This window comes from Manis javanica, chromosome 2 (assembly GCF_040802235.1).
Source record: "Manis javanica isolate MJ-LG chromosome 2, MJ_LKY, whole genome shotgun sequence".
Taxonomy (NCBI): domain Eukaryota; kingdom Metazoa; phylum Chordata; class Mammalia; order Pholidota; family Manidae; genus Manis; species Manis javanica.
In genome coordinates, this window is record NC_133157.1 from 84,951,672 (window position 1) to 84,963,922 (window position 12,251).

Below are 12,251 nucleotides of genomic sequence, written 5' to 3' on the forward strand. Positions count from 1 at the left end.
CTCCAGACTCTGCTCAGCTTGAGTAAATCAATATATTAGGACATATTAGCCATTCTATCAGTTTCATCTTGAAGAAAATCTCTCCAGCACTTTCTGACCTGGTCATAGTCCAACTGGCTGCACTCCAGATTTCCTGCAGAGTCGTGGTGCTGAGATAACTTTTCACCATTATCCTGGGGTTCCCTTTTTCTTTCCCCTGCATTGAATTCCGTGTCTGGGGTTCCATGTCTTCTTTCTTGGTTTACTCCCTTATTTTTGTGGAGTACATCCTCTGTAGTTCTGGGAAAGGGTACACAGTGGGTAAATTGAGAACTTGCATTCTTTTTAACAGCTTAATTGAGGTATAATAGACTTAAACTAATTGCACATGTATATAATTGTGAAGCCTTACTACAATCAAGATAAGGAACATACCCCTCACTCCAGAAAAGCCCCTTGGTCACTCCTCCCTCCTGGACATCCCTGTTTCTCTCCCCAGCCCCAAGGAACCACTGATATCTTTTTGATACTACAGATTCGTTTGAATTTCCTGGAATTTCATAACATGGAATCATAGAGGGTGTACCTTCAACATAATTATTTTGAACTTCATCCCTGTTGTAGTATATCAATAGTTCATGTCTTTTTATTCCTGAATAGTAGTCCATGGTATGCGCATGCCACAATTTCTTTATGCATTCCCCTACTCATTTATATTTGGATTGTTTCCAGTTTGGGGCTGTTGGGAATAAACTTGCTATGTACATTCGTGGGCAGCCCTTTGATGAGCAAATACTTTCATTTCCTTTGAATAAATCCCAAGAAATTTAGATTTATGATCCCTAGAAGTCAAATGTCTTGGTCCTATGGTAGGTGTCATCTTAACTCTTTAAGCCATGGCCAACTATTTTCTGAAATGGTTGCACCAGTGTACATTCCCAGCAGGAGAGCAGGAGAGCTTCAGTTGCTCTTCACCAGCACTTGGTACTGTTGGTCTTTTAACCATTTTAATTAGGCACATATTGGTATCTCACTATGGTTTTAAACTGCATTTTCTTGATGACTGATAATATCTTTTCATGGGCTTGTTTACCATCTGAATATTTTTACTGGTCTGTTCAAATCTTTTAGTGGTTTTCAAAAACTGGGTTTTCTTATTGAGTTTCAAGGAAGTTCTTTATATCTTCTGGATACAAATCCTTTGTCAAATATGTAACTTACAAATACTTTTCCCATTTTGTGGCACTGTGCCTTTTGAAGAATAGAAGTTCCTCATGTGATGAAGTCCAACATTAATTTTGAAAAGCGTATTATTTTTGTTGTTGTAAAAAAGCTTTGATCAACCTAAAGTTTCAAAGGTTTTCTCATATGTTTTCTCACACAAGGTTCATAGTTTTAGGGTTTACATTTAGGTCTGTGATCCATTTTAGTTTTTTAAAAATATATGAGATAGTGACCAAATTCAATTTTTTAACATAAATTGTTCCAGCACCATTTGTTGACAAGACAACTCATATTCATGGAATTACCTTTGCATTTTTGCTAAAGTCAACTGGCTAGCTAGATAGATGTAGATGTAGATATAGATAAATACAGATACACATATAGATATATATCTGGGTCTGTTTCTGGACTCTGCATGCCCTGAGGACTTTAAGAACCTGTGTGGAAAGTTCCATGTAGGGTGAATCCCCAAACATGACTGAGTTACTCTCAGGCTCTAGGGAAGCATTCAGGTGACTGTGGCCCCAGGGAACATCTTCACTGGCACCTCATGAGAGACCTTGAGCCACAGCCACCACTAAACTGAATTCCTGACTCACAGCTGCTGTGTGACATAAAAAGCGTTTATTGTTGTTTAGATCCACTAACTCCTGAGGTAACTTGCTATGCAGAAACAGATAACTAAAACACAGTCTAATTAAGTTCACTCAGATTGGCCCCAACTTAGAGACAATTGATTTTTTCCTGACTTTTAGCTTTATTTTCCTTATGCGTCAGCTCCTTCCAGACCATGATCCTTTGAGAGACTGTCTTTCCTTAATAGTTTACTGTACTCCTGTTCCCAGCCAGAGACCTGTTGTAGGAAATTTCTTTTGACCCTGGTGGTATACAATCCTTATGTCCACTCCTCACAGACACCAGACCTCCCACTCTGTGGTTCCCGGACCATTCTCATGCTCACATTAAAAGATGTCCTTTTCTCCCTGCCCAGTTCCCCTAACTCCAGGCAGCTCTGCTCCTTACATTATACTTTTCTTGTATTTTCTATTCTTTTTGCTTTAACCATCTTTCCTTTTCTCTATTTTATAATTTTATAATTTTCCAAATATACCATTCCCCAAACATGGCTACTTTGCCACAATACTAGTGACTTTGTATATATGCTGTTTATTACATTCATCTATTCACCCATTCCACAAGTGCTTCTTGTGTTCCTACCACGTCCCAGGCATGAAACTAGGTGCTGGAGGTACTTCTGACTGGAACACGCTTGCCTCCAAATGCTTCCTTATCTATCTGGACTTCCGCTTTGTTGGATAGAGGCTTCCACCTGTCTGGCTCCATGGGCTCCTTCCAGGTCAGATACCACGCTGGGCATGCTTTAAGCCTCAGCTCAAATCACCATCATTACAAGACTTCCTTTTTCCTCCTGCCAGATTGCCTCTGCCATGCTCTACATTGGTACTTCAATAATATTTTGCCTGTTCATTTGTTTATCTATGCATTATATCATCAGATATTTTGAAAACCTGCTATATGCCTGCTGCTGTGTTACGAGCTGAAGAAATCTTGGTATGAGGTAAGTGCCAATAGACGTTTGTACTTAATGCAGTGGAAACTCTAAGGTGGAGCAACTAATTGTGTGTTGTAATTATCCCTTCGGTCCCTGTATTCTTCACAGACCTGACGCTACCTGAAGGCATGGATTACATCCTGTTCTTGTTATCCCAGTACCCAGCACAGCCTCTGGCAGTTGGAAGGTGCTTGTTTGAAGCCTGCCACTATGCTATGTGACAACTGGGAACCAACCTGCATCCGATCATCAGCCAGTCAACTGGAAAATGACTTTCCCAGGCCCACACATTTTCTCAAAGGTGACTTAAAAGCAAAGCTCATCTACAACTCATTCACATTTTAGATACTCTTCTCTGGTCAGGCTGGTGACATGCCAAATCCACTTAGATTTCTAGGAGAAGGTAGGCAGATTGTGAGGAGCAGCTGGAGAACATGGCGAGCTTAGAGACAGGTGGTGAAGGAGGAAAATAAACTGTTGGATGATAAAGATGGAGGCCAAAGACGAGGCTGGTTTCCTTTTCTATGTTTCCAGGGCCAGTCAGCCCTGATAAAACTCATCAAGTTAGCTTCAGCCTGGGGTCTGGAGAGAAGTGAAGTATCCTAGAAAAACTAAAGACTAAAAACAAAGAATTAATTGAATAGCATTTAAAGCTATGCCCCCAGCCCTGTGTAAAGTACTGCATTTGCCCCACTGCTGAGGTCTGCTTCCCTGCCAGCTTCAGATTATTGCTGCTGATAGATGTAGTCAAAGTTGATGAAATCATTTGCAGATTTCACACCTAACAATGAAAATATTTCCTTTATTCATTAAAAATTGGATATGCTGAGGGGAGTCTCATGAATTCGTTTTGGAGTGTCCACCAGATTTTGTGGCTTAAATACATCTCCAGGTAGCCTTGTGGTCAGTGAGGCTCTTCTTTAGGCAGATTAATTCATTCTAGAAAGTGATATGATGAGATAACAATAAGCACAGAAATATTCGCTGTTTGGAAGGCTTGCATTCCAATGTGGATATTAAGCTAATTTGCTTACCTTAATCCTATCTTTGTGTTAACTTGCTTTTCCAAATGACGATGTGGTTCTGGAATCTCAGACCTTCCTTTTGATGCATTCAGGAAGAGCAGATTGGCTAGATTCCCTTAATGGCACTGCAACTTTGCTAAAAAAACAACACAGAAACATCCCCCTATAATCAATACACTATTGCAGAAATCTCTTCAAATGAAAGCATTGACTGATTTATTTTTCCTGATGATGTCTATGTCCCCTTGCTCCTGATGATATTTGAGAAAAAAAGGCTTTCATCAACAAAATAATTACCTTGATTATAATTCAGAAGCCACCTCCACATTTTCTAATTCCATACCAGCACTAAAGTCAATTTATTTTACTAAGGTAGAGGACAACAGGCACAGTTTTGTTTAAGCTAAATTGACTTTCTGACCACCCTGCTCTTGGATGATTCCATTTGGAGGCCCCCACCAGAAATACCAGTTAAAGAGGTAATACATCCTGAACTTCTTTTTTTTCCCCTCTGTGGACAAATTTGTCTACTCACCTGGGAGTAATATTGCCATTAATTCCAATGCCCTTTTTCTCTTTCTTTGTACATCAGAGGATTTCCACTCACCTTGTAAAAATCAGGCTAAAGGCTGTATCATCCATGAAACTTTTCTGATTCCCCACTTAGCACATTCTTTCCTCTGTGTACATTTCTGTCTCCTATTACTGTATGTGTGTGTACAAATATTTTAAAAATAAAACCAAGTTTTTAAATTTTGAGATGATTATAGATTCATATGTAGTTGTAATAAATAATACAAGGACAACACCTTTCAAAACTATGCACAATATCACAACCTAGGTATTGACATTGATACAGTCAGGATACAGAAGAGTTCATCACAAGGGTATTCCTATTGCTCTTTTATAGCCACACACACATCCCGCATCCCCAGGCCCCATCCCAGAGCCCTGATCACCATCAATGTGCTTTTCATTTATGTCATTTTGTCATTACGAAAATGTTACATCAGTGGAATAATAAAGTATATGACCTTTAGGGGTTGGCTCTTCTCCCTCAGCTAATTCCCTCGAGATTCATCCAAGTGGTTGCACATAGCATGTTAGCAATAGCTCCTTTTATTTGCTGAGCTCATGATATGACATAGCAAAGTTTGTTTAATCATTCATATATTGACTATTATGCATAAAGCTTCTATGGATATTTATGCATCAGATTTTGTGTAAATATAATATCTCATTTCTCTGGGATAAATGCCCCAAGGTGCGGTCTCTGGGTCATCTGGTACTGGCATGTTCGGTTTTCTCTAGAAACATCCTACCAGGAATGTACAAGTGATTCAGTTTCTCCACATCCTTACCAGCATTTGGCACTCTCATTGTTTTTATTTTAGCCATTCCAATAGGTGAGCAATGATATTTCACTGTGGATTTAATTTTTGCATTTCTCTGATGATTAATGATGCTGAATATCTTTTCATTGTGCTGATTTGCTCTATGTCCTTTTTGGTGAAATATCTATTTGTGCCTTTTGACCATTTTCTAATTGGATTTTTTTTTTAACTCTTGGGTTTTGAGATTTCTTGATATAATCTAGATATTAGGCCTTGCAAGATATGAGATTTGCAAATATTTTCTCCAGACCTGTAGTCTGTCTTTTCATGTTCTTCACATGGGCTTTCACAGAAAAAAGCTTTTAATTTTGAGGAGGTCCAAATGTACTGTGTTTTTTACTCCAAGTCTAAGAACTCTATGCCTAGCTGTAGATGCTAAAGATTTTCTATATTTTCCCCAGAGTTTTAAGGTTTCGTGTTCTACATGTGATTCCCACGTCATTTTAGGTTTAATTTGTGTACCAATTACAAGGTTTAGTTCTATGTCCCCTTGCTCCAGCATCATTTGCTGAGAAAGCTGTCCTTCCTCCATTGAATTGCTGCTCTACCTTTTTTAAAAGTCAGTTGAGCATGTTCATGTGGCCTTGGTCTCTTTTCTGTTCTATTCATCTATGTGTTGATGCCTTTGACAATATCACCTGGGCCTACTGTAGCTCTACTACAGTGATCCTCAAATGGAGGGATTCCATCCATTTTATTCTCTTTATCAAGACTGCTTTAGCATTCTAGGGCTTGTGCCTAGAATGGGGATTTTGATAGGAATTTCATTAAACCTATTGATTAATTTGGGGAGAAATGACATCATTACTATACGGAGTCTTCCAATTCATGAATACAGTATGTCTGTCCATCTATTTAGGTCCTCTGATTTCTTTCATCGGCATTTTGTAATTTCCAGCCTACAAATCCTGTACATGTCTTATTAAGCATATACCTAAGTATTTCCTTTTATTTGTAGCAATTATAAGTGGCACTGCATTTTAAATATCATTTCCATATGTTCATTACTAGCATATAGAAATATGATTGATATTTATATGTACCTGTTGCATCTTACAACCTTGCTGAACTCATCAGTTCTAGGAGATTTTTTGCAGAGACCTTGAGATTTTTCTACATAGACAATCATGTCAATCACGTCATCTACAAACAAGGACAGTTATTTTTCTTTCCAATCTATGCCTTTTATTTGCTTGTCTTGCCTTACTGCAGTGGCTAGAATTTACAGCACCCTATTGAATGGGAGGTGAGAACTAACCTCTTTGCCTTGTTCTTGATCTTAGAGGGAGACTGTTATGTGCTTCACTAAAGCCTATGATGCTAGTGGCAGCTTTTCGGTAGAGGTTCTTTACCAAGTCATGGAAGCTCCCTCTATTCCTAACTTGCTGAGAGTTTTTATCATGGCTGGGCATTGGATTTTGTCAAATTCTTTTTCTATACCAAATTGTCATGATTTTGTGGGAGTCCTTAGCCTCTTGATATAGTAGATTGCTCTGATTCTTTTCAAAATTTGCATCAGCCTTGCGTACCTGGAACAAATCCTAGTTGGTCATGGTATATAACTATTTTTTTCATCACTGCATTGGTTGTGCTGATATTTTGCTAAGGACATTTGTGTGCAAGTTCATGAGAGAGATTGGTACATAATTTTCTTTTTGGGGGGGCAGTCCTTGGTTTTGGTAGCAGGCTAGTCTCATATTTGAAAGTCTCTATTTTCTGAAAGAGTTTGTGTAAATTGGTATTAACTCTTTAAATGTTTAGTAGAATTCTCCATTGAAACTAGGAATGGACAGGGGATATCATTGTAGATCCTGCAGCCATTAAAAAGATAATAAGAGAATACAATGAAAAAAATAGGCTAACATCCTGTTTGATTCCTGTTACTGGGGACTTGTTTTCTCATTTTATCTTTGTCAGTTGTAATGGGTTGAGTTGTGACTCCTCCCCCAGATTATGTCCACCTGGAACTCGGGAATAAAGTTAATTAAATTATAAATTTAATTAGGGTAAGGATCTTGAGATAAGATTATTGTGAATTTACATTGGGCCCTAAATCCAATGACTTATGAAAATCATTAGAAAAGATTTGAGACACACACATACTCAGAGATGAAGATGATGTTTACATATCAAGTATACTGCAACTAAAAAATAAAATAAAATAAAGGTAAAACTTAAAAGAAAAGGGGGCAGATGATGTGACTATGGAAGCAGTGATTGCAGCTGTGTGTCTATAAGCTAAGGTCTCCAGAGCTTGCGGGCAACCCTGGGAAGCTAGGAGAGAGGTGCACATTCTTCTCAGAGCCTCCAGCAGGAAGCCATCCTCTGAAAACCTTGATTTTGGACTTCTGGCCTCCCAAACTGTGAAAGAATGGATTTCTGTTGTTTTAAGCCACCTACTTTATGGTAATTTGTTATGACAGCTCCTGGGAAATAAATACATCAGTCTTACTAGACATAAATGTTAAGGTTTTTTTTTAAGGAACAGCTTTTGTTTCATTGGTTTTCTCTATTGTTTTCCTGATTTCAATTTCACTGATTTCTGCGTTTTTCTTTATTATTTTCTTCCTTCTGCTGGCTGTGAGCTTATTTTGTTCTTTTTCTGGTGCCTTTGAGAGAGGAACTTAGATTATTGATTTGAGACTTTTCCTCTTTTCTAATATCAACATTAGCAATTTCCCTTTGTATTTTTCATACTATAATTTTCCCTCTCACCACTACTTTGGCTGTGTTCCAGAAATTATGATATGTTGGATTTTTGTTTTCATTTAGTTATGTGTATTTTAAAAATATTTCATTTGAAACTTCCTTTTGAACCATGGATTAGTTAGAAGTGTGTTGTTTAATTTCCAAGTGTTTGGAGATTTTCCTGTTGTCTTTCAGATATTGATTTCTAATTTGATTCTGCTATTGCCAGAAAATATACTCTGTGTGATTTTTGATTCTTTTAACTTGGGTGGGGCTTACTGAATGGCACAAGATGTGGTCTGTCTTGGTGATTAATATTTCACATGCACTTGAAAAAAATGTGTATTCTGCTGTTATTGGTGGATGTTCTGTGTAAGTCAATTAGATCCTGTTGCTCAGTTCTTCTACATTCTTGTTGATTTTCTGTGAGTTGTTGAGTGTGGAATGTTGAAGCCTCTAACTATCTGGTTATTTCTATTCCCCTTCCCTCTGTTTCTCTTTTGCTTCATGTGCTAAGGTTCTGATGTTTGAGGTGCACACCTTTAGGGTTGTTCTGTCTTCCTGGTGGATTGATCCTAATGTCTTTTTTTGTCAATAGTATGTTTTTTCACTAAACCCACTATAATATTAATATAGCCAATCTGATTTTTTAACATTAATGTTTGCATGGTATATCTTTTTTTTTTATCTTTTTACTTTCATTGGGCCTATGTTGTATTTGAAGTGAGTTCCTTGTAGACAGCATATTGTTGGCTCCAATTTTTATTTGCTCTTCTAATATCTTTTAATTGGACTTTTTTGATAACTTATATTTAAGGTAATGCTATAGTCTGAATGTTTGTGTTCCCCCCAAATTCATACATTGAAATTCTCATCCCCAAAGGTGGTGGTATTGGTGGGCCTCTGGGAGTGATAAGGTCATGAGGGTGGAGTCCTCAAGAATGGCATTAATGTCCTCCTAAAGGAGACCCCAAAAAGCCCCCTAGCCTCTTTCCACCATGTGAAGATAAAACTAGAAGCCTGCGACCCGGAAGAGGGCCTTAGCCTGGCTATTCCAGCACTCTTATCTTAGAATTTGAGCATCATGAGCTGGAACAACCTAGAATTGTGAGCAATGAATTTCTGTTGTTTATAAGCTACTCAGTCTCTGGAATTTTATTCTAGTATCCGTAACAGTCTAAGACTGGTAATTATTGATGTGTTAGGGGTTAAGTCTGCCATCTTAGAATTTTCTTTCTGGTGTTTGTTTGCTCTGTTCCTTGTTCCTGGTTCTCCTTACTTACCTTTCTGCTGGTCTTGAACTTTTTTAAAACTAATTCTATCTTGTTTTACTTATAGCCTTTTTGAAGTTCCTTAGTGGTTGCTCTGATATTACAATATATGTACATAATTCATCACAATCTTCTGTGTTGAAGTTTGACCCTTTCAAATGGAGTATATAATCCTTACTTGCATTTAAGTCCCTTTACCCTTCCCCCTCCTAAAAAATAAGTGTTTAAAATAGTTTCTCTGAATGTGGAACACCACATCAGATGGAGATACATTTTTTGCTCCTACCATCAAATGTGAATCAAGAAATTCATGAGAAGTAGCATAGACTATTACCTTTACTTATATTTTTACCCAGTCTAATGTTTTTATTTTTCATTAGGAATTCTGAGTTTTCTGTTATAATTTACTCTCTGTTTAGAGAATTTCCACTGGTCATTCTTTAAGAGTAGGTTCACGAGTAACAAATTTTCTTAGTTTTCCTTCTTCTTAGATTATCATGGTTTTTTCTTCATTCTTGAAGGCTGTTCTCACTGGATGCAGAATTCTGGGCTGAAAGTTCTTTTCTCTTAATACTTGAAGAACATGTGCTACCTCCTTCTGGCCTCTATGGGTTCAGGTTCTGACACCTGCTGTCACAGGTTTTTCCCTCCAAGTAATGCTTCATTTTTCTCTGTTTCCAGTATTTTCCCTTTGTTTTTTGGTTTCATAAATTTAATTATGCTCTGTCTTGGCATGAATTTCTTTGGGTTTGTCCTATGTGGGAGTCACTCAGCTTCTGGAATCTTTAGACTTATATAGCTCATCAGATTTGGGGAGTTTTCTGCCATTATTTCTTCAAGTATTTTTTTCAGTCTCTCCTCACCTGTGGGACTCTGGTGACACAAATATTAGCAATTTTGATCTTGTTCCACAGGTGCCTCAGACTTTGTTCATTTTTCTTTTCAGTCTGTGTTTCCTCTTACTCAGATTGCATAAATTCTATTGGTATGTTTTCCAGTTTGCTGATTCCATCCTCTGTCATTTCTGCTGTTGTTGATCCCATTCACTAGCATTTTATTTTGATTATTGTACTTTTCAGTTCTATCAATATTAATTTTTAATATAACCTATTACTTTGCTGTTTTTCATCTGTGTCAAGAGGTTTTACAACTATTTGCTGAAGTTTTACAGTGGCTGTCTAAAAATCCTCAATAGAGGGCCAGCTCCCTGCTGGGAGTTACTGCCACAGTAGAGTGGGGAGTGCGCAGCTGACTCACACCGCTGGGTTGTTGAGGTGGGTGCAGAATCTCAGCTCCTGTAAGACCCTATTGATGCCAGGGGTTGGGGAAGCAGAAGGTCAATGAGGCAGGTTCTCACCTTGCTCCACCTCACTACTGCTGGGTGGGGGTGGAGGTCCAACTGGCTTCTAGAACACACTGGCTCTTCTCTGTAGGGGAACTGGAATATAACCTGGTTCTGCCAGGTGGAAGATGGAAGATCAGCAGCCTGTTTGCATATTCAAACAGTATCCTGGCAGTGGAATAGAATCACTGCCACCTGGTTCTTGTGCAGAGGATGGAAGATCAGCTGCCTTCTTGGCAATAACACATGGTGTATGAATCAGAGCAGCACCTGCTTCCATGGGACATGACTGAAGATTAACCTTCTTCAGCCTTGCTGAGAGTGTGGGGGTGCTGCCAAAAATGTCTGTTGTTAAGTCATCATTTTTCTGGTCCTTTGGCTAGAGGGGACAGGTTTTGGGTTGTTTTGTTTTTCTTTAGTCTGTGCCTTTTGGTGGTTCAAGGTTGGAGGGAACTTCCTCAAGTCTTACATTTCTGAAGTGCATCCAGACAGTGGGGTATTATTCAGTGCTAGAACAAAATGAGCTGTCAATCCCTGGAGCAAAGTTAAATGCATATTTTTAAGTGAAAGAAGTCTGTCTAAAAAGGCTACATATTATATGACTCCAACTACATGCCTATGGAAGAAAGTAAAGCTATGGGGACTGTAACAACATCAGTCATTGCCAGGGGCTTGGGGGGAAGGAGGGATGGACATGTGGAATGCAGAGGATTTCTAGGGCAGCAGAAATACCCTATGATACTGTAATAATGGAGTTGTGTCATTATACATTTGTCCAAACCCATAGAATGTACACTAGGTGTGACCCTAATATAAACTATAGACTTCAGGTGACAATGGCATGTCATGTAGGTTCATCAGTTGTCACAAATGCACCATCTGGGGAGAGAGATTGATAATGGGGGAGGCTATGCACGTGTTGGAGTCAGGATATATGGGAAATCTCTACATCTTTATCTCAATTTTGCTGTGAATGTAAAACTGCTCTAAAAAAAGAAAGTATTGTTTAAAAATAGGTGCTGATTACAGTTGCCTCTTATAGATTTTAAGAGGTCAAATGATATAATATGTGAAAAATACTTTGCTCTGGGCTTGACATATAGGAATAACTGGTAACCATCAAAGGTAAATAACACGATGAAGTAGCATTACAGCCCAGGTAAATGACAAGGGGGTAACACAAACAATGTACAATAGGAGTGACCAGAGAAAGCAGAAGTAGTGAGAAAAGGCTGTATGGAGGAAGTGGGACTTGCCGGGCTCTTAAAAGAAGAGGAATGCTTGACCAAGCCCCATGGTGGGAGGGAGGGAGGATGGATATGGCTTTCTAAACAGACCAGACACAAGGAGCTGTGGAGAGGCATCTGCAATGTGCACAGCAGGCTTGAAAAATGAAGATTAGCTGGATGATCCAAGAGTTCTTGTAGAGAAGTAATGGCAGTATGCTAGACTAGGTGTCCTAAAAACCATTCCCTTGCAAAGGCCCTAAAAATGCTTGATTATTTTTTAAAGTCTTTTTTAATGAGTAGGTAAATTATAAAAAGGCAATTGAAGTCCAGAAAACAAAAACAGGATGGATGCAGTGATGTAATGAGCACTGAAACCAGTCAGTGTCCTGTGGGCCTCTGTCCATCCCTGAGTGCCTAGAGCCCTGGCTTTAAAAGGCTACCCAAGGGAGACCGTGGACAAAGGATGTCAGATCACAGACCCTGCATAAACCTGACCCATCTTTACTGGGAGACCTACACAAAAACC

The 12,251-nt window shown here is 38.6% G+C and overlaps 1 protein-coding gene across 1 annotated transcript in view; it reads left to right on the plus strand.

The window, feature by feature from the left end:
* LOC108383416 (uncharacterized) overlaps positions 1-4,774 on the plus strand; it is a 48,092-nt gene extending 43,318 nt beyond the window's left edge. The window contains exons 6-7 of the mRNA XM_073219977.1: positions 2,720-2,782; positions 2,885-4,774. Of these exons, the coding sequence (XP_073076078.1) occupies positions 2,720-2,781 (62 nt within the window). The 3' untranslated portion in view covers position 2,782; positions 2,885-4,774. The remainder of the gene's footprint in view (positions 1-2,719; positions 2,783-2,884) is intronic.
* Positions 4,775-12,251: the final 7,477 nt, after the last annotated feature.